Genomic DNA, 24097 nt, shown 5'->3' with positions numbered 1-24097 from the left:
TTTCTTTGCTTAAATCACCAAAACTTTGGTTTTTATTCTTACAACATTTTAAAGTTCTAACTAAACTATTTATAAATTCTTAACATGTTGAAAATATTTGGGATAGAAAAATTCATTTTATTAATCAAATCTAAGATGCATATTCTAACATGTTTTAAGATTTTAAAGATTAGAAGTTATTTTTATTTGTTCTTCTTGGTTATATATGACAGTAGAATTTATTTTGATATATTTATATAAAAGGAAAATATCTTATTCTAATTAGGATCCCAGTCGTATAGACATACATGATATTGAAATTCACAGTGGTGCATTCATATATATAATAAGGAAAGTTACAACAGATCCATTTGACTGTCTTTCCTATTCCTATACCGGCTCCCTTCCTTTCATTCTCCTTTCTCTAATCTGCTGAACTTCTATTCCCCCAAACCCTTTGTTGTGTGGTAGCATTCACATATCAGAGGGAACATTAGACCTTTCATTTTGAGTATAGGTTTCATGTTGTCTTTTCAATACCTCTGAAACCTTTAATAAGTTGATGAGCCTAATACTTTTAAATGATGGAACTATTTTTAAATTTAAAAACAGAAAAAAAATTAACTTCAAAATTGATGTCATCTTGAATTAGAGGAAGTACTAGCATGAACTTAAAATACTAGTATTAGTCTAAATTTTGAAAACAACATTTTCCCAAAGACTTCAAAAAACTGTCCAATTTAGTTTCAATAAATACATGATAACTTGATTTTCTTAATTACTAGAAACAGGGATAAGGAGATGAAATACTGGGCTTCAAAATGTAAGACAACACAAAATTTTCAAAAAGCTGAACCTATATTTTAATTCTCAAAAAGGCCCTCAATCCTGAACACTATTTTCAGAACAAAGGTCAATTTTCTCCTTACTACTATTATTCAGTAACAAATAATCAAAAATTTTAAAGTTTATATCTCTCCCTATTATTAAAAAAGTACTAAAATAATTGTTTTAAAACGATTGTTTTAAAAACCACCTTTTTGTTTATTAAATTGGGGACAAGAGTGCTTTCCTAAATTTTTTTCTTTTTTCACAGCACTGAGGATCAAACCCAGGTTCTTACACGTTAGACAAATACCCACCACTAAGCTACAGTCCCAAACCACAATTTCTTCATTGTTTAAACTATATCAAATAAACTATTTTTATAAACAAGAGTTAAAGCTTTTTTTTTTTTTTTTTTTTTTTGCGGTGCAGGGGATTGAACCCAGGGCTTTGTGCTTGTGGGGCGAGCACTCTACCAACTAAGCTATTTCCCCAGCCTACTAATTTTTATTTCTTTAAAATTCTTCTTCTTTTTTTAAAGATATTGATGGCCCAGGAAACTCTAACCTCTATGTTATAGAATAAAGACAGTGAAGGAGGTAAAACAGTTTAAAACTGAAGTGTCTTTTATAAAATTTAATATCTGGATGAGGAAGGGCATGGTTTAAAGTCATTATTAGAAACATCAATCAAGGTGTGGTGATCCTCACCTGCAAAGTACAGATACAAAGGTACAACAATAAGTTAAACCCCATGGATGGGTTTTTAAATACTGCCTCTCCCAACAAACAAATGAAAAACTAGCTCGTCCTCTTTTCTTTAGAAAGTACAATGAAGATGAAATCTAGTGACTAAGATAACTGATTCAGTTTAAAGTAAAGAATAAAGATCTTTTCCCAAGAAGATTTTTTTCTCCAAACAAGTCTTCATTTTGACAGTTCTCACAGGCCAGTGCCAAACCATAGCATACAAAAATGAATAAAACATGGTCTTTCCTTCAAATTTTACTGGGAAAGAACTTCTAAGTCCCTGCAATCTTCTACTAGATTCCATGAAAAACTAAGTATCTGTACATATTTAACCCTTATCTTCATGAATAATTCCCTTTAATTATTAATTAATAATGAGAGAAAACTAAGAATATGGTAGTATTCAGGTCTCAGAAAATCCCATCACAAAACCACAGAACATCTTTAAAATAATAAAATATAACTGAAAACTCATATTCAATATCTGTCAGAAAAATAGATGACACAGCATCCCTGTAAATGCCAAAGCATGAACAGGTAAGGACAAACCATCAATAATCCTAACATCTGCACACAGAATCTTTTGTAGTAGGTAAGATAAAAAGATACTAAATAAATGTAAAAACTCAAAAGTAGCTAACAGATGTTCACTGGCAAGGTCAGTCTGATAACGTAAGGACAGTTGCTGAAACTGGGAAGATACTGTACACTGCAACTGGGGGTAAAAACAAGTGGTCCTCAGAAAGATATTGATGGCCCAGGAAACACCAGGCTGAAGAAACTCTAAATACTCTCAAGATAAACTCTAAATACTCTCAAGATAAAATTCCCAGGATGGCTGGGAATAGAATCCAGTGACCAAGCCTAAGATTTGGCAATTAAAAGGGAGGAATAAGAGAGGATAAAAGTGGAAAGAGGGAAGAGTCAGAAAAAAATAGCTAAGAATATTGTCACCTTATTTTTTTTAATTTGACAAAAAACAAAGATGAGAACACTTTAAAATAAAGAACAAACTGATTCTTCATTCATTCTTCCACTTAAAAAATATGGGAACAAATGTCACATAAAAACAAAAAACAGAAAAGTATAAGTCAAATCCCATACAATGCTACTATTTAAAAAAAGAAGGAATAAAATGACAGCCCTACAGAAGATGAAAAGAGAATAAAATATATATTGGAAAACTTAAAACAACATTTATATTTCAAAGTGAGCAAAAAAGGTATTAGGAAAAGCATAAGACAAGTTAAAGAACAACATAAATCAGAATTAGAAAAACTCAGACATAAAGTGAAAGTTCAAAAAAGAATCATAACAGATTTCAGAAATGATTATTAAATTTAAAATACCACAAATCCAAATAAATTAAATGAAAATGTTAAGAGAAATGGAATAAAAGCAGCAGCGTTAAAAAGAAATGAAGATGAAAAACTTCAAGAGTAAAGACAAATGTAGAAAACAAGGACCATCCAACATACAAATATTAGGTATTGACCACCCCCCCCCAAAAAACAACACAATACAAAATAAAACAAATATTATGTTCATAATTTATTAAAAACATTGAAATTAAACAAGGAATTAAAATTATATATAATAAAACAACACACTGTGAAACTAGGTTAATCACCTCAGAATGACCAAAACCATGACATATTTTGGTATAATCGCTGAACTTTTAAAAAATTTTAAAAATTGGAAAAAACAATTATATTGATGTGTGAGTTTGACACTAATGCTTTATGATGAAAGAAAATAGGAGTAATGTATTTTAAATACTCATGGAAAGAAAAAAGAATAAGGAATTTCTTTATGAACCACTGTGGACAGGCCCTCAAAAATAATTTTTGAGCAAGTAAATAAAGTGTCTTTCCTACCATCTGTACAGGAAAGAAGGGAGGGAATATAAGTATATCTGGATCAACAGGAAGATAAAAATAAACCTGTTGAGAGAAATAGGAACAAGGTAAATGGACCTAGTTTATCCAGGTAAATTTTGTCAGGTAGATGAACCACAGGAAAAGGAGTAGGTTTTTTATTACATGCCTTTATTATATGTACTTTTTTCATATTTGAAACACTTAAACACATTATTTAACTGGTATGAGGCAGCAGTTGAGCATTTTTTAAAACTTTCCCAGAGATTATAATGTGAACCAAGATTGAGAACCATTGTTTTAAGATGAAAAGGAAGTCAAATCAGTGAAGAAAATCACATGAAATAAATTAGTGAAATATATTACAAAAAGCAATGCTTTAAAATTTGTTACTTTGACCTAGAAATCTCATTCTTAATCTTCCCAATCTTGTATTTACTGTAAATTTAACAATTCATTCAAAAAGCTCTGAAATAAGAAAAATATATATGTAGCTGTATCTTATGATTCTCCCCTCATAAGACTCTCTCTTTGTAAGGGCTGGGCAGAAAATGGATTGTCATACATCTGAAATTTATACATTCTCCAATATTTAATCCAATTTAAATATAGTAGAAACAGAATGGCATCTACAATCAATCAAAACATAAAATACCATTCTCTTTTCATTTTTTTTCATCAGAGTATTAATCATGGGGAAAAAAAAGCAGGTGAATAAACATGTTTTCAAGCTATGTTTAATGTGTATTTCCTGCAACATTCTCTATTCCTCATTAAGAATGCAAACTACATTTTGATTAATCTATGCAGAGCTTCTTAATTCCCCACATCCCAGGTCATTAAGCTGAATGTTCAGGGGTATCAAACCACCGATCTCATCTACCTTAACCAAATAACATAAAGCACAATTACTACAGCAAACTCTGGCAAAGGACCCAAATGTCCAATACTTGACTAATATTGATTTTAAAACAGTACATAAAAATATTGGGAAAAATATCTACCAATATTTAAATAGAAATCGGCAACAGAACATATGTAACCTGAAGCTGTATAAATTCATTTATTAGGTAAATTTAAAATCCTCCAAAACACTTTATTTTCACATAACAGTATATGGGTTTTTTTTTTTTTTAACTAAATTCTCAAGTAAAATAGTTGAGCTACTATAACCAGGGAGCACTTCAATAGAAAATGAAATTGTTAACAAAGAAGCAGAGTCTAAAAAGCTTACAGAGAGAATTCCTCAAGGTTGTCAGAGCTACCAATACTGACAACTAGCAGATAATTTAATAACCAGCTATGTCTGCTAATTAATTTTTTTACATTTGGCAGCACCCTGACGTGCTATCAAGCTGCCAAGTTTCCTTAGTGCTTGTCAAAAGTACTGGCCCACTTGCTATGGGAGTCTCAGAGAGAAGACAGAGGGACTAAAATCCAAACTATACAAAGATGAGGAGTTCTCTATTCAAGTCTTATGAAAGTCCTTAAAATAGCTATCTCTGACAAATGCAGCGTGACTCACTTTTCTTCCTCTGGTTAAGCTACACACCCTGGACAGAAAGGAAAAAGGGTAGGAGTACACACCCCCATTGTACTGTAGTATTTACACCATTCATTATTTCCTTCTGTTAAAGTGTATTCACACTTCTCCACCTATCCTGGTAATTAGACCATATCACATAAAATAACAAAATTCTCTAATGTAGTTAATGTTGATTTTTAAAAAAAAGTTTGCTAGAAGGTTTTACAAACATTCTATTTATTAATTACTTTTCTTCCAGTTAGACTAAAATCTTGGCAAAAGCATATCCAACACTGGCCTAAATGGAAGGGTAGATTCCTCAATTGAAAATTCAAAGCTCAATATTCTGAAACCAAAGGTAGAGGGTAGATCTCCTAAAAATCAAAGGGAGATCAGAGAGGAAAGGGACCAAGGGGTGGAAGGCAGGAAGGAAGGGGGTAAGTACTGCCAAATTATATTGTCATATTATATACATGTATGATTGTGTAACAACAAATCCTATCATTATGAACAACTGTAATGCACCAATTAAAAAATGCAGAAAAAAATATTCTGAAATCAGGTCAAAATACTTGGGATTTCATGGTATGAACAAGGTATGAGTTTTGCTTCATTTTCCTATATTGTCCACACTTTCCAGAATTTTTATGTATGTATATACATATTAACCCTTAAGAAGAAGAGCTTCTCAGTAAATTTAATCTAGTCTTTTCAGTTTATCTTGTTATATTTCTAAACATTTTGCTTTATTTAGGATACCAGAGATTTAAGCACCACTCTATTACACCTGTCATTATAAAGATCAAAAAAGGAAAAATTCCTACTTCATTAATGAATATTTTGTTAATGCCCATGAATATTTAGAAGATCTATATGTTAGGTGCCTTTGTACAAAAAATATGAAGTACCATATTTTACTGAAAATATATAAAAATATATTGACCTTCAAATATCTAAGAAATCAATGGTACATTATAACTCTCAGCAGAAAATTTTAAAACATATATACATATATATATACATTCACTATTTAATAACTCATTTTTCTAATATTTCATCCTACATGTATTGAACATATTGTAAGCTCCCATGACACTCACAAATTTAATCACATCTACTATTCCTAAGAGATTATTAGGCAGACCAAGCATGATGGCACACACCTGTAATCCTAGCAACCTGGGAGGCTGAGAAAGGAAGATTCCAAGTTTGAGACCAGCCTTAGCAATTTAGTGGGACCCTGTCTCAGAATAAAAAATAAAAATGACTGAGGATGTGGTTCAGTGGTTAAGCCCCCTCTGGATTCAATCCCCAGTAACCCACCCCCAACCCCAATAAGAAAAAAGATTATTAGGAAGAACAAGCTTTGTACCAGTTTGAGAAATGCCTGTATCTCCAGGAAGAAATGAATTACTGAAAGGCCAATAATTAAGTCTGTGATTTTCTGAATTCTTGCTAAATCAAGCGTTTAGATAATTTAAATATTTTGTTGTTGAAAATACACCTCTAGAATATCTAACACCTCCAGAATATATATGCACAAACCTAATAAATATAAAGCAAACACACAGCAAAGAAAGAGAGTATAAGAATGTTGAACATGAACTCAGGGTCTTATTTTACATAGCATGGGCAAGGAAAGCCTCCAAAAGCTGCTAGTATTTGTGTAGGTATATAAGGAATCTAGGGTTCAGTGAAAGTTGGTAAAAGTATTTTTTTTAATTAATATGGGAAAAAATAGAAAACCTCAAAAAATTAATATGGGACTCATAAATATAAACTTATACCTAAGACTTATTCTACTTATTTGTGAATAAATGAATCTTTACATTAAGGCTTGTTCAAAATGCATTTGAAGAGCTGATATCCACACAGGAAATTTAACAATGGAGTATTAAGAGTATGAGGTTAGGCACCAAACTGGATAATATCCTACAGAGCAATAAACTATATTTTTGAAATTATCATTGCTAAAAGACAAATTATCTTTCTTTGGGGAAAAACAACTACAAATTAATATGTGATGTCACTTTTAATCAACAGTAAACAGGTAAATAAATAAAGTACATTCTCTTATATGATCCTGGGGTAGGCTTATTAAACAATGTCCTATTAGTAATTAAAAGACGCTGCTCACCCTTAACCTTATTTCCAATTTTTTTATTTTTAACAAAGTTCTAAATACACACGAAAGAAGAACATTCCAGACAGAGAAAATACGAGTGATCATGGATGGACCGTAGCTTTACTACAGAGAGGAAATGCCCTCCCCACTCATGTATTCACCTGGACCTTACTTTGAAGTTTGGCATAATAAATACCTGGGGATCAAATGAAGGAGCCAGAGAAGTCCAAAGATTTATAATGAAAAGCAAATGGGAATAAAGGTTGAGATCTGATCTTATTTACATTTAAAACACTACCCTGCTGAAATAAAAACTTCGCAGGAGGAGAGTCAAAAGTGGAAACTTGAAAGCTACTTATTATAATGATTCAGGAAAATAAAAACTAAATGCACAGTTTGTCAGATGTAAAAACTGCTATGGAGTAAAATAAAGCAAAATATGGTAAGGCTGGTGGAGGGAATGCCGGTATTATCTGGAAAGGCCTCTCTGATAAGATGATATTTGAAGGGAAGAATGTAAAGAAGAAAATGATGCAGGTATCTGAAGGAAGGATACTTCAAACATTGGGATGAAACAAAATGACTGAGAACAAGATAGGAAAAGGGGGAAGGGATCGATAGAACGTAAGGATCTTGAAAACTATTTTAAGAACCTGATTTTTAGTGTGGTTGAGATGAGAAGCCACTGAGGCAAAACAACATGATCTAAGTGTCAAACAGATCACAAGGACTGGGATGTGAGAAATGGAAGGTAAGTGAGCAAAGGCAAAAGCAAAAAGATTAGTTATATGATTGATATTTTAGTATTCCAAGGAAGAAATAATGGTAGCACAGAATAAAAGCAGTGAATCTGATAATATTAAGGGTTGAAATCAAAACACTTTGAAGGCAGAATCAACACATTTTGCTAACAGAGAATAAATACACTATATATATTTACACTAATATGTGTGTGTATATATACGAATGAGTAGGTTTTAGCTTTAGCAGTTAGAAAGATGAAGTTATCATTTACTGGAATGGGAAAGACTACAGAAGAAACGAGTTTATCAATAGGAAATTTGGGAAGAAGAAGAGACAATAACTATAATTTATAAAAAGGTTAAATACCCTTTTTAGATTTACAATATTCTAAACTCTTCATATAATTATAACAATAAAAATTAGAATATTCAGTTCCCAAAGTGTTACCCATTAGAAACAGATAATTTTCACCAAATTGTTTGAACCTCAAACTACTAATCCTTAGGACTTCTCACAGATTCATACTTTCTAAAATGACCATCTTCATTAATTTCACCCATACTGATTAATGTTTTATCATTTATTTAAGCAGGTATCAGATTATTCATTCATAAGACAGTTACCAAGAAATTTTTAAATTATATGCATATTTCATCAAAAGAGTTACATTGTAAATTTTAAATCTACTAGGCTTACCTGAAGTTCTTTGTATCTATCTTGAAAAGAAATGGCCTCTTGTTCTTTTTCTTTTAGGAAACCTTTTTCTAACACACTATGCTTTTCCATTAATGATTCCACATCCTAAAAGAAAAAAAATACAAACTTTACAACATTAATAGACTACAACAGCTTTTTAATGAACATAGAAAATGTCAAGAAAAGAATACATAGGAAATATGGTTGAAAGTCTCAATATTATAAATCATACCTTTCATTCTAATTTCTACCAATTTCAAATATTTATAAAACACTAGAAATGAATAGAGCATCTCAAGTAATTTCAATGGACAAAATCGATTTCTATATAAACTTTCTAGAAATTTGTAAAAAAATATCAGATAATTGTAGGGAAGAAAGATGAGAACATAAATAATTTATAAAAATGGCTATACATCTAAATACTCTTGTCAAATATACCCATGATGCCTAAATTCCCACAGGGAGAAGTTAATGTTATAACATTTCAAATCTGCATAAGAAATATAATACTGCCTGCTCCCAAAGCAAATTAAACTAAATCAGAAAGGAAAGTATTAGTTGGGTGGGGAACCCAAGTCAAACTGTTCATATCTTTAACAAATATATATAGTTATCCTGTGGTATCCACGGGGGATTTTTTTCAGAATCCCTGTTCATATGAAAATCTGAGGATGCTTAAGTCCCTTATATGAACTGGCATAGTATTTGTATATAACCTATGCATATCCTTCCATATACTTCAAATCATCTGTAGATTATTTATAATACCTAATATAAATACATTGTAAATAGATATGTTGTACTGTGTATGAAAAAAATAACAAAACAAAAATGGTCTGTATGTGTTCAGTACACGGACATTTTTTTTCCCAAATAGTTTTGATGTGTGGTAGGTTGAATCTAGATGTGGAACCCATGGATATGGAGAGCCAACCGTTTTTAAGACTAGAGATTTCTTATCAAAAGCTTTTCCACTTGATAGGCTGATATGACTGATTTAAACCAACAACCAAGAGAAGACAATATCTTCTTCCTCTGATAAGTTTTTAATCACAATTTTGGATTACATCAAACTTTCAATCACACAATTCAACTTTTATTTCTTAAGCAAGTATAAATTACCTTTTTAATTCTCAGTTTTTCTTCTTCAGAGGCTTTAAGTTTAATCTCCAGGTTTGAAATTTTTTGCTGAAGCTGTATGTTTGATACATGGGTTCCAGAATCTTCAGACTCATCCACAGTAGCAATTGTTCCATTACTTGCCTCATCAGTTAAGCCCAGTGGAAAAAGTGGGATATCCAGATGAGTGTGTGTTGACTGCTGAATCTAAATCACATTACACACATTACACACAGACACAGACACACATACACAAGAGAAAAAGAAAGTTCACACTACTTAAAATAATTAAAAGGTCCAAAGAGCAACAGAAACCACATATGTAAATTAAGTTGAAGCAAAATTTCCAAAATGACTTCCCACTTCAAGTAAAACAACAGAACGCCTCACACTGTTACAACAACCTGATCTTGGCAGTAAGAATTGAAATTTCCTATTAACTTCAAAGCCTAAGGTACTTATTATTTTACTAGAAATGCATTAAAAAATCTTAATGCTTTTTCTTACATTTGAAAATGTATTTTTTTAAATATTGATACATCTGATACCAGCTCTTAATTTTATACACCTAGAATTTGTTTGCATTTTAAATTGTAAATCAGAATTTGAAATTTATCAGTGATCTCTATTTGCTTTTTTAAAAATATTTTGTTTTAGTTGTAGGTGGACATAATACCTTTATTTTATTTTTATGTGGCACTGAGGATCAAACTCAGAGCCCCACACATGTGGGGCGAGCGCTCTACCCATGAGCCACAACCCCAGCCCTAAGGATCTCTATTTGATCAGCACTTACTAGCAAAATTAACAAGTTACTTAAAATTGTGTATTACACTTCAGAAATCTAACTATGGAAATCTAATTCCAGTATATGGCAGGTTTGGTTCAATATATATCTGAGTGGATGGACTATCACTGCTCTTTGATTTATATCCTAAAATTGATACAGATGTTCTAATGCCTGAAAACATGTTAAAATTCTCTGAAAATAGAAATAATTATTCTTTTTTGTAATTATTTACCCCTTTTGAAGTTAAAGATTTGACATACAAAGCTACTTCAACTTGAATAATTGAAATAATACATGTTTCAGTAACTAAGGCTACCCAAATGCTTTTCAATTGTGCCACAAAACAATCATAATTACCCTGTTTTTTGAACTCTAGGTATCAGCCTCAAAGTTAGAATATCTATTGCGAAATACTTCTTTTAGAAAATTTAGTTAAAAAATGAATCACAAAAAAATCAAATAAACCACTATGTACTTTTTAGGTATAAAAATTTCCTGTTAAAATATACTTGCCTTTACCTGTGCTTTAGGAACAGTCTGATTCACAACAGTGTTGTCTACATGTAGGTTCTCAGGTGATGAAATGATGGCATCAGAAGAGAGGCAGCCAACTGAAGGAGATGAGTGATCATGGTCCAAAACAATCTCAGGAGAGGCTGGTGAAAGATGGACTCCAGATACTAAAGAACAACAACAACAAAGAATAGGATTATTAAAGAGGAAAAAAAAGGAGGACAGGCTAAAGGGAAGAGAGTAGACAGAAATGGAAAAGGGTGAGGGAATTAAAGCAATGACATTGAAAATCAGGATTTTATGACTATTCTTCAGTTTATCAGATATTTCCATGATATTTTCATGTAAGATTCAGATATATAAGGTTTTAGTGCTTGAACACTAGAACACTTCCTTAACACATGTATGTCGAACGAAAGGGGAAACACACACACACACATTGTATTTATATATAGTCATTCTTTTAGTTCAGAAAAGTTCATTTATTTAGGGAGAAAAAAGCACTGGAAGGTATACATGCACTAGGCATTGGGAAACAGCAGTGAGCAAAACAGATGCACTCAAGTACTCAATGATCTTATGAACAGTAGGAAGTCAATCAACTAATTGCTGTATAATATGTAAAGAGAAAGAACAATTACTGTGAAACAAGGAGTCCAACTGTCTCCATATTAAGATCTTCTTTTGTAATAAGCAAAAAATTTTTCATGTTAAAATCAATTACAGTTTGTTGGATTATTTCTACAGAAAAATGTTGAAATACAATTTTACAATTAGTTTCACAACAAACGATCACTATATTGTAATTAGGATTCAAATAAAAAGGTCATAAAAGCAAAGCCTATTGCCATGAATAAAAAAGACAAAAATGTAAAGGGCAAAAATCAACAGATTATACATATATGACTTTATTTTAAAAAAATAATTAAGAAAAGTAACTGTTTTATACATTTGATTTTCTAAATTATAAAGACCTTTATTCCACATTGGCATCAGTAGCAATGTCAGTGAAGGTTCTACCATAAATTCTGGAAGGCAGCTCACAATGGAAATTGCATTTTTCCCTGAAGAAAGACATTTATATGGCCATTAGGTATTAATAAACTAAAGAATATATTGACTTCTGATTGGTACTCTATTATTTATTTTATATATATTTTATTATATAGCAATATTATTTTTGAGATACTATGTGCCATACCAGATAACTGATTCTAGCTTCACAAACAAGCATTTTGATTTACTTTTACTCAAATATAAAAAGCTAAAACTTTGAATCATGTTTGTACTTGGTAAATAGTCTTCAGAATTTTATTTTTCTAATATTTACTATATTTGGTAAGAAATAGTTCTCTAAAAATATTCCAACTTCTAGTTGTGAATTATAATTATAACAAAAACATTACTAATAAGCTTTTAAAGGTTATGAAAAGTAACATATATAGTAAGAAGAACTATAGCATTATGGTGAAGAGTATAGATTCTGGAACCACACTGCCATACCAGGTATAGAACAACGGGCAAATTACCTAAGTTACCTGTGCTTCAGGTTCTTCATCAATAAGATGGTCACAGGGATGCTGATGAAGCTTTAAATTGGCTAAAATATGTAAAGCATTTAGCACAATGTTGCTATTACTTTCATTACTATTTTAAAGGTTATTATAAAAAATTATTGGACAAGAGTGTTTATTTAAGGTCAGAAAGGATACTGTGCTATGACCCTGTATTCAAGACTCTCCTGAAAGTATCATTCTAATGCCCGAATATTTGAACTTCTCTATATGTCATTCATATTTATAACCATATTTTAAAACAAGACCAATACTGTCTCAAGTTAAATTCTCATCCTTTAACATGATTTGATGTATCACATCAGGAATAGAAGGGAAGCAATTAGAATACATGAAAGGTGGGAGAAAGGAGAAGGTAAAGAAAAGCAAAATAAGGACTAAGGGGGAGGTTGAGGAAGCAAAGTAGGAATCCTAAACCTCACAAAAGCTGTCACCTTTTCCTTTATAAAAAAATTTTCTGAACAATTTATAACACCTATCTCCATTTTCTTCTTCCTTAATCCTATCATCACCCCACTGGCCCTGTTAGTAGAGATACTACATGTCCTTTCAGCTACTATTAAATCAAATGAACACTTCTGTTCTTAACGAAATCCTTAGTTCTCAAGAACACATACAAGTGGCCTTCCATTTTTCTTGAAATGCCTCCCATTTTCTCCTAGATTCTCTCCTAACATCTTGACTAATTTTTCTTTGTTTCCTTTTCAGGTTCTTTCTACATTTAAACAAATTTCATTTTCCTAGACTTTTGATCTCACTGTACACAGTATTTTGGTTTACAACTTTCAAAACCCATTATTAAACTATCAACTAAAGACTAAAGGCAACTATCCACATCTCTATCCACAAATAACTCTTCACATCTCCAGATCCATGTACTCACCTTATTACCAGACAAATCCATTTGGATGTTCAACAGGTACATTAAACTTAACTAACATTTTATCTAAATTAGGTTTGCCTCATGTTTTCCTACTCAGATAATAGTACCTCAATGAACAACGAATTTGCCAAAGCCAGAATGAAACCACTGTAAGTGCTAACTTTACTCCAGTCACACTGTGCTACTAAAATTCCCTGATTATGTCATACTGTTTAATACCTCTATGATCTCATAATATTACTGCCTAAATATAAGCTGTGGCAGTGGAATCAGAAGTGCATTCCAATTTGAAATGCCTGCTTAACTGTTAAGCAGCCCTAGGCAAATTATATAAACCCCTATAAGTTAGTTTCCTCTTCTGAAAATGAGAAAATAATATGTGCCTAAAAACCATGCTATATAGCATAAGTGAGATAATGTATATAAATAATCCAGCTCAGTGACAGGTAAGTATAACAGTAAACTGAAGCTGTCACTGAAGTTATCACTTGGTAATATTCCAAACAAGTTTTTCAGGGATCATTTTGTATACCCTATTACCTATCTGATCATAACATTACCCTAGCTTGACGATTTTGTTAAGGATATACAGAATTCTTTAAAAAAAAGAAAAAAGTGAAACCTTACATATCAGCTCTATTAGATTTAAAGCAGTAATTGGAAAAATAAATCTATATTCTTGAACATATCAATAAAAATCAATGAATAAAATCCCCAGTTAAAATTAAAAAAGAAAGAAAACTTAAAAAGCAGAACAAGAAAAAATTAAGGACAACACAATGATGTAGATTAATAAAAGAGTACATATAATTCAAAAACCCTGAATTTAAAAAGCAAAATCATAACTCATTTAATCAACAGTAATAGGGTGGTAAAGTACAAATACACAAAATTAAATGACAAAGAGAACACAGTTGCCAAAACAGAAGAAATTTTTTAAAAATCTTGACTCTTGGATATGGTGGCACACTCCTGTAATCTCAGCAGCTCAGGAAGCTGAGCCAGGAGGATCACAAGTTCAAAGTCAGCCTCAGCAACTTAGTGAGGTCCTTAGCAAAACCCTGTCTCTAAATAAAAATACAAAAAAGGGTTGGGGATGTGGCTTAGTGGTTAAGCCCCCCTGGGTTTAATCCCAAAAATAAATCCCAAAAACAAATAACAACCACCACAACAACAAAACTTGACTCCTTTATACACTAAGGAAATATATTTTAATCTAGATAATGCCAATATTCTGACATTAAAATGAAGGAAAATTTCATTAATATAACTTTGATAGCTAAACCTGCTAGAGATAGGACAGAATCTTAGATTAAAATATCACAAGTAAATAATGAAGTAAAAGTTTTAAATAAAATATTAACACACAGAATCCAATAATATGTTGAGAAATCTATATGCAATGAACAAGTAGGATTTATTCCAGGAATGCAATCACTATTAGAGATTCATTAATGTAATATTCCACAGTAATGAACTTAAAGACAAAAAGGATATGATTTTTCTTCAAAAACTCTGAAAATGCTTTAGATAAAACCAAATACCTAACTGAAGAAAATTCCTACTTTCCTAAGTAGGAATTTCTGGATACTTTCCTAACATCATAAAACATATCAACTTTGGTCCTAAATTCATCATTTTAACTAACAGAGAAAACTTAAAGGCTTTTCTTCTAATTAAGAAATAAGTAAGAATGTCTACTCTCTCCATAGTAGTTTGCATTACACTAAAGGCATGAACATATCCAATTGAAAAGATAAATGAAATAACAGTATAAATATAATAATCTCAGATTCCTACCACAGGACTCCACAGCAAAATAATTCAAACAATAAAAGCATTCTGCAAAATAGCACTGTATACACTTAACAAACATATACATGCTATTGAGCATGTAAAAAAAAATAACCATTTGTAGAATATAATGATAGAGAAAACACTTTTTCATTGCAACAAATAAGACCCCTTGCAATTATATGGGACAAGTAAACATCATAAAGATGATGGTGCTCCCTTCGTTAACTTATAGGCTCAATACAATCCCAACACAATATCAATAAGCTTTTTAAAATTGAAATTGAACAAGTGTACATTAAATGTCACATGAAAAAAAGTAAACCTGTAAAAATAGGAAAACTTCAAAAAAGAAAACCAATAAAGGGAATACTATCCCCTCTTGTTAAAATACACTAAATAAACCATATTAAAATATAATACTATTCTTATTAAGATAGGCCATATTAAGTTATATTAAAACATACTCTAAAACTTCTATACATAAAACAATGTATTACTTGATGAAGCAATAAACAGACCAGAAGAACAAATCATAAAATTTTTTGAAAGACTCAAATATGAGTGAAGGAAGTGTATAATGAAAGTGGTATTTTTCAAATCAATGAAGCAAAAATGGACTTTTTAACAGACAGTACAAGTAGAACTGATGAGCCATTTAGAATAGGATAAAGTTAGACATATTTCACACCACACACAAATATAAACTCCAATTAGGATCAAAGATAAATGTTTTTGCAGTGCTGGGGATTGAACCCAGGGCCTTAGTGCTTGCGAGGCAAGCACTCTACCAACTGAGCTATCTCCCCAACCCGATAAATGTTTTTTAAATGACGCTCTGTAAATGCTAGATGAAAACCTGGTTAGGTTCTTTACCTAAAGTGTAAGAAAGGCTAATTATGGCTAGATTTCAAACACATTAAAAGGCTGAATAATTTGACTATTATGAATACATAGAAACTTTTTGTCTGTCAAAAATTATCTCTAAAAAACCAACAAAAAGCTGACAGTTTTAGGGGGAAAAAAAGGGTATGTGCAACATATTACAGATAAGGGTCAATATTCCTAATATCTAAAAAACATTTAAAACTTGAATGAAAGATCAAAGGGATTAAAAAAGTAATAAACCTGTAAATAATAGACAAAATGTTTAAAAAAAAAAAAAAACTTCCCAAAAAGAAAATATTCAAATGGTCCTTAAAAATGTGAAAAAACAAAGAAACATGTATCTATTTTTTATGATACAGTCAAAACTAATAGGACAAATAAAGGATAGATGAGAATGAGGCAGAAAGAAGAAATGAAAGGCAGGAGATCTCTGAGCATAGGTTTTAGTACAGTTCTGGACTTTTAGAACCATGTTAATGTTGCACATAGTTGAAATAAGCAAATAAAATCAATCAGGAAATAGAGGGGATTAAATCCTAAAATGGAATATAAAGAGCAAAAAATGAATTAAATCCTATTGCATATGAATAACCTAATTACATTGTAAATGTGGGGGAAGTAATCCAGGTTTTGGCTTTCTTGGGTTTTCGGACTTAGTATTTTGACTATATGCTCTCCATTTAGAAACAAAAGAATAAATAAATATTGAGGAGAAGAAAGAGAAGGGAAGGAAGAAAAAGGAAGAGGAAAAAGAATAAAGAGAAAGCAAGCAAATATTAAACTTTGAAAAAATAAATAATGGTAAATGTGAATTATTTGTCCATTTCTTACATCTTTTTCTTGATATGGCAGATTACAATTGGCAGAAAGCTGACCTAGAAAGGCAACTGAGGAAAAGTGGCTGAGGGCAAAATAAATAATCCTTTAAAAATAAACTATAAATAACAGAATAAGGAAAATAAAGATTTGGGAGAAATGTCTGTCTCAGAAATTAATCTGGGTCACAAAAAAATAAAAAATAAAATGGGGGTAAATTGTTAACCAATTTAGAATTCTGAGCAGAAATTATCTAAATATTAGATCATTACTAAATATCAGATCATTACTAAATATCAGATCATAGGCAACACCATGGGAAGTGTGCTGAGAACAATTGTGAACAAGAGAAAAAGGAAATGCTAAAGTATGCTTTTTCAATAATTAGTCAAGAGACAATGGTGACTCAAACAAGGAGAGTAAGACTAGAGGTTTTGAAATGATTTGTAACAAAATTTCCTGATGAATTGGATATAGGATGAGATACAGAATAATCAAGAATGATTCCAAGATTTTGCCTAAGTGAATGGAAGGAGGAAATGACCAATGATTAAAATGGGAAAAGTTGCTGATGGAAAAAGGGCAAAGAAGCTGTTGTTCAGATGTGGACTTTGCCATGTTATTTCAATGAGACACTTGGTCTCTTAAAACTATCCCAGACCATGAGGAGCATCAGATTCACTTAGAAAGTATAGGCTAGAAACACAGCATATAGGTAAAGTCAAAAGTTTCTCTTTCAAAAGAAAAGTTTCAGCAATTAAAAGGTTAGTCTCTGCCCTCAATGCAAACCCCAGTTTGTGTGCAACCTAGACAGGCTCTACTCAGGTGAGTGTGAGGCCCACCTTGGCTTAGAAGCCAGGCATACGCCTCATGAGAGCCACTATCTATTGAAACAACTTCATAGACACCACTACAATGATATCTCTATAAAAGACACACTTGGTTACAAGTACCAATACACAGGAAAGTTTCCTAGCTTTGAAGCAGGTATGCATACTTCATTGACAGAGCTCCTAGACAAGAAAGAATGTTTTATTTTTCCTTGAGGTACTGGGGATTGAACCCAGGTCCTTGCATATGCTGGGTAAATACTCTTCCAATGAGTCACATCCTCCACCCTTTTTATTTTGAGACAGGATCTCACCAAGTTTCCCAGGATGGCCTTAAACTTCGAATCCTACTTAAGCAGCCTCATCAGGATTACAGGCACATTATTATACATTATTATAGGCATGATTATTTATAAGGGTTATTTTTATCCAGAACACTGCTGTCTGGTAACAAAGATGACATTCTACTTTATCATGTTTCCAGGAGAAGAAAACTAGAAAATTAATCCAATAACAACCATGGCCTTAGGGAAGAATATGTTGATTCTGAATGTCTAATAGACATCCAAGTGGAAAAAGTAAGTAGACTGTTGGTTATATAAACCTAAAATACTAGATATCTAAATTTATTCACAATAGTCATCGCATTTTGAAAAGAATACTTAAAACAATAAAACGTAGTCTAATTGAATCTAGAAAACAGAGATCAAAACATGCCTCAAAAGTGTAAATACCATGCCAGGCATGGTGCTGAGCCTGTAAATTCCAGCTTGGGAGGCTGAGGCAGGAGGACCTTGAGTTCCAAGCCAGCCTCAGCAAAAGTGAGGTGCTGAATAAAATACAAAATAAGGCTGGGAATGTGGCTCAGTGGTCATGTGCTCCTGAGTTCAATCCCTGGTACCGGGGTTTTCAAGATGGCGGCCTAGAGGGTGTCTGCATTTCATGTTGCTCCAGGACTCAGGATTCAAAAGAGGAGATATTGAGACGCTTGGGACCAACTCAAAGCAGCCGGGTGACTCTCACCCCCTGGGGAGGCATCCCGGATGGGACGGTGGTCCCGGAACGCAGGGAACTTGTGAAGTAGAACTGCCGGCGAGACGCCCCTCCCCCCGCTGGAGCAGTGAACGCGGACAGCTGGGAGTGCCGTAAAGGAGGCCGCTCGGCACAGCGCTGGGACTCGGAGCAACCACTGGGGCTCCGGCGGCTGCCCAGGGGAGGAGTGGCGAGGAGAGCTGTGTGGACTCAGGACACTGGGGCCTGCCCTGAGGAGGAGGAGGAGGAACGTGGCCACTTGGATTCGGAGTGACTGCACCAGAGCTACAGGCGGTTGCCAGAGGAGAAGCCGCGCGGCGAGCTGTTTGGACTCAGAACGACGCTTCTGAACCCCGGGGCCTGCCCTGAGGACGAGGAGGAGGAAGAGGAGCGTGGCCGCTTGGATTCGGGGTGACTACACCAGAACTACAGGCGGTTGCCAGAGAAGGGGCTGTGTGGCGAGCTGTTTGGACTCAGACCACTTCTGAACCCCGGGGCCTGCCCGGAGGAGTAGGAGGAGGAGGAGGAGGAGCGCAGCGGGTCCTTTGGACTCGCAGTGACTGCATTAGCGCTTCAGGCGGCTGCTCAGAGGAGAAGGCGAGTGGTGAGTTGTTTGGACTTAAAGTGACAGCTCCTGAACACAGGGGGGCTGCCTGAAGGAGAAGCGTGGTGGGACGCTTGGTCTTGAGTGGCCGCACCAGAGCTCCGGGCGGTTGCCCAGAGGACCCGTGCTGCGGGTCACGTGGACTCAGAGCCACTCAGATCGACCGCTCCTGAACACCCCGGGGGTTATCTGGAGAAGGAGGAGGAACGGGGAGGGTCACTTCGACTCGGAGTGATTGATTGCCCAGGGCTACAGGTAGTTGGTGGAGGTGGAGGCACGCAGTGAGTTTCTTGGACTCCTAGTGACCGCACCGGAATACTGGGCGGCTGTCTGGAGGAAGAGGCGTGTGGCGGGTCTCTGGGATTCAGAGCGATTGTACAGGGCCCCAGGTGGCTGCTCAGAGGAGGGGCCGCATAGCCAGGCGATTGGGTGCAGAGCAGGGTCCCAGGATCTGGGAGGCTTCTTGGTGGAAGAGCCGCACAGAGACAGCCTTAGGGCGGAGCGAGGGTTCCAGGCCTGCGGGCAGATTCTCTGAGGAAGGGCAGCCTAAGGAGAGTCATCTGCAAAGGGTGAGGCTCCCAGGCCCAGGAGGTAGGGCCGGGCCCCTGGGAACTTGGCAGAGGAAGGCAGCCCAGCCCAGGCGGTAGCTGTAAATTGAGGGGAACCTCTAGTAGGGAACAGACCAGCGAGACCTCCCCACCAGGTGAGTCTTCCCTGCTGGGTGAGGTTTCCCCACAAGGACGGTAAAACCAGAGACTCAGGCCCAAACAGGCCTTGCCTCAGCCCACAGCCTAGGTCCCCTTTGGATGACCACTGGTCAACAAGTGGAGGCACCTCTGCCCACTAGCAGGGATTATACCCCACCTGAAGGCCACCACTCCTAGAGAGGCAGCTTCCTTGTGGAGCACCGCATTATCAACTTCCTCCAAGACTTCAGCCTACTGAAGGCTAAGGGGGGATATATATAGAAATCTTCAGGGACATTGTAAGTCAATAGAGGAAATCTGCAATATCTCAGCGGTCCTCTGATACCTGAACAATATGAGAAAACAAGGAAAGAAAATGCTGCAAACAAATCTAGATGTTAAATCAATAAAACCCAGTGACAGCATGGCAGAAGAAATGACAGAAAAGGAGTTCAGAATGTACATAATTAAAATGATCAGAGAAGCAAACGATGAGATGAAAGAGCAAATGCACGCACTGAATGATGAGATGAAAGAGCAAATGCAAGCATTGATTGATCGCACCAATCGACAGTTAAAAGAGCAAATACAGGAAGCAAAAGATCATTTCAATAAAGACTTAGAGATATTGAAAAAAAACCAAACAGAAATCCTTGACATGAAGGAAACAATAAACCAAATTAAGAACTCCATAGAAAGCATATCCAATAGGATAGAACACCTGGAAGACAGAACCTCAGACATTGAAGACAAAATATTTAACCTTGAAAACAAAGTTGAACAAACAGAGAAGATGGTAAGAAATCATGAACAGAATCTACAAGAACTATGGGATATCATGAAAAGGCCAAATTTAAGAATTATTGGGATTGAGGAAGGCCTAGAGAAACAAGCCAAAGGAATGAACAACCTATTCAATGAAATAATATCAGAAAATTTCTCAATCCCTGGTACCTTAAAAAAAAAAAGTATAAACATTAAAAAGAAAGAGTTCATTTTACCCTTAAAAGACATATATCTTTTTTAGTTCACAAACACTAATTTTCATCTAACAAAAAATTGCCATACATAAATTTAAAGCCAAAAGCAAAAATGACAATAAAATAAAGATGATATTCTATATCCACAATCAAGTTTTAGAATTGTAAGCAACTCAAAATAACTTAATTTTGTAATTAGAAACATTAATAGTAATTCTACAACCTTCAATATTTCATTTATTTCATCTTCTAAGATAAAAACCATCATTATTTAATAGTGCTCCTTTTAATCACCTCAATGTCAATCTGAAGTTTAAAAATATTTTGCATTGATAGAATGATGGAAATCTTCAAAGGTAAAGAAAAGAAAACCCATTACCAACCTGAAGTTAGTACATGAGGCTATATTTTATTCATGGTAAATACTATTGTAACCCAAAGCTCAGTCATTGTCCTCAAACCAAACCAATAAGAAAAACAAAGTCTTCAGAAAAAGAAAAATGTTTTATTGCTAGCAAAAGAGAAACTCAGGGGACTCCTGTCCCAGAGGCTGTGATTCTGCCCATCAGCAGAAACAGGAGGGCTTTTAAAGAGGTGATTCCAAGAAAATGAGATTAGGGAGGAGAGATCAGGAAGGAGAAGATCAGGGAAAAGAAGATCAGAAATGAGAAGGTCAGGGAAAAGACTCTGGAGAAGAAGTTTAGGGAAAAGAAGATCAGGGAGGTCAGGGAAAAGAAGGTTTGGAAAAGGAAAAAAAAGCATGTAAGTTTCAAAGAGACAAGGGATATACTCAAAGCATCAAGTGAACCCCTATTACACTATGGAGAAAACGTGCTGTCATTCTTTTAGTTGTCTGTTTATGTCTTATTTTTGGCATATACACTTTTCTATATTTAAATTTATTCAGAAGCCTCCCTGTATCATTTAAATATATATTTTTAGTAAATACATCAATTACATGACTTACACCTCTTTTTTCTTTCTTTTTTCTTTTTCATTTATTTATTTGTTTATTTATTTAGAAAAAGGGAAAGACTTTTATTGCTTTGCTAACAAAGAAGAAACATGGGAGACTCCTGTTTTAGAGGCTGTAATTCTGCCCATCAGAAGGAACAGGGGCCTTTTAAAGAGGTGATTCAAAGGCTACATTCCAAGTGTTCTCTGTTGGCTTTGTAATTCACTTGTTAATTTGAAGGACAGTCATTTCTGAGATCTTCTGGCATCATCCCCAAAGTCTGGATTACTTTGTTCCTATGATGGGTGTGTACTCAAGGACAGATAAATCTGCCTAAAATGGGAAGAAAGGTAATCCTATTTCCCTGAAATTAGAGAGGAACGGGAGAGAAAGAAACATGTCCATTTTAAAAATAAGCTGCAGTGGCAGAGCAGCAAGGGCTATATTCAGAGCATAAAGTGGACCACTGTTACATTTCCCCACTGTCAACATTCTAGTTCCATGAAAACAGTGGATGATGACATCTACAAACTGTTTCCTCCTAAAAGAGGGTGAAGTTGGGGGAAGTAACCCAAAGTCCTTGCTCTCTATTAGGTGGGGCATGGATAGTTAAGGGCATTCAGTATCAGAGCAGTCCAGAGGTCCACAGCTGCAGGTGACTGGACGAGGCATACATATGCCAGGAATCATACTAAGACCACAATAAACAAGACAGCAAAGCATTTCTTTTTTTGTAAACAATTAGAACAAAAGCAATTAGTATTTCAGCCAGTCTCTGAAAACCATGAGGTACTGAGTTTGATTCTCAGTACCTGCATCTAAATAAATAAAATAAAATAATATATATATAATACACACACACATATATATATATTTTTTTTTAAGTCAGTCGAGATTCCCCAGAGATAACTCTTGGGGACCCATGTGAAGTCTCTTGTCTCCTTTAGCTTTCCTCTACCAATGGCACCATCTGCCAAGACGGGCTAGGGTCCTGCTGAACATATGTGGTTTCTCTAGGAAGCATCAGGGACATTTTCCTCTCCATGACCTTCCACTGTACAGAATGTACACTGGTTGCCTTCCTGTTTTCTGAGGACCACTCAATCTCCTTGATCAGGTGACTCACTGGAATTGCAGGGCCCACAGAATGGTCCTGTCATTTTCTGGATTCTGGCTGATCTTACAGAGTACGAGCCAAAATGTTGGCGACTTTTTCCTTGGCCATTTTACTTCCTTGACTTTGGTTTTTAACATCCAATTGGGGGATTTTAAACATACAGAAGGCCACTTTCACCAGTCTTAAAGTAGGAGTAACAGGTTATAACTTCAATATCTATAATTTTACAGTTACCCCTTTCATTTAATTGCAGTCAGTATTGTAAGAAATCCCATGAAAACCACGCCGGACACGGGAAATCACATAAGAGGGTTTATTAAGCAAACAGAGTGTCTCCCTGCAGGGTAAGAGAGAAAATGAGAGGAAAAGAAAGGGCGCGTGCAAGAAAGAGTGTGAAAAGCAAAGAGGCGAGAGAAAGCAAGTGAGTAGGAGAGAGAGAGCATGAGAAAAAGATGGCAGGATAGCTACCCTTAAGCAGTTGAATTCCTACGGCTAACAGAGGACAAATAACAGAAAAGGATACTTGCAAGCTAACTGATGAACCAATAGCTAGCTAGCATGTTCACAGACTGACAAGTAGTTGGGAGGTGGGGAAAATGGCTGCACCAGAAAGGGCGAGGAGAGCAGCTTTCAGACTGACAAGCTAGGTTGTGATGCAATGGAAAGGGTAGGGAAGCAGCTTTGTACATTACAAGTATTAGTACTGTAAGTCAGCATTAAATCCTATCTGTCCTACAGGTGATGACTTATGGTCTCAAATTCACTCAGGTTGCTTTATTAAAAGCAGTACCTCTACATAATCTATAAGTTCCACAACCACAGAAACAAAATGATGTACTCCATTTGGGTTTAATGAATCAAAATGCAGTCTGTAAAAACTTTAAAAAATTAAAAAATTAAAAAAAAAAGCAGTACCTCTGGAAAACACTAACAGGCAACAGTTATAAAGTTTACAAGGAAACTACAAAATTAAATTAACAGAGCAAATACATA

The 24097-nt window shown here is 34.5% G+C and overlaps 1 protein-coding gene across 9 annotated transcripts in view; it reads right to left on the bottom strand.

Moving 5' to 3' along the window:
• Positions 1-24097, bottom strand: part of CCDC91 (coiled-coil domain containing 91) — a 423551-nt gene that overhangs the window by 273744 nt on the left and 125710 nt on the right. For 3 of the 9 annotated variants that reach the window (XM_079139392.1, XM_079139390.1, XM_079139393.1), the window contains exons 4-7: positions 11920-12009; positions 10946-11112; positions 9646-9849; positions 8521-8625 (exon numbers count right to left, since the gene is read on the bottom strand). In XM_079139392.1, coding sequence (XP_078995518.1) covers positions 8521-8625; positions 9646-9849; positions 10946-11112; positions 11920-12009 — 566 coding nt within the window. The remainder of the gene's footprint in view (positions 1-8520; positions 8626-9645; positions 9850-10945; positions 11113-11919; positions 12010-24097) is intronic. The other 6 variants (XM_079139396.1, XM_079139398.1, XM_079139397.1 and 3 more) reach the window with 3 other exon arrangements.

Source organism: Sciurus vulgaris (genome assembly GCF_902686455.1).
Source record: "Sciurus vulgaris genome assembly, chromosome: 5".
Classification (NCBI taxonomy): Eukaryota; Metazoa; Chordata; class Mammalia; order Rodentia; family Sciuridae; genus Sciurus; species Sciurus vulgaris.
Note: the sequence above shows the minus strand (reverse complement) of the source record. Positions and strands in the feature narration are given on the sequence as shown.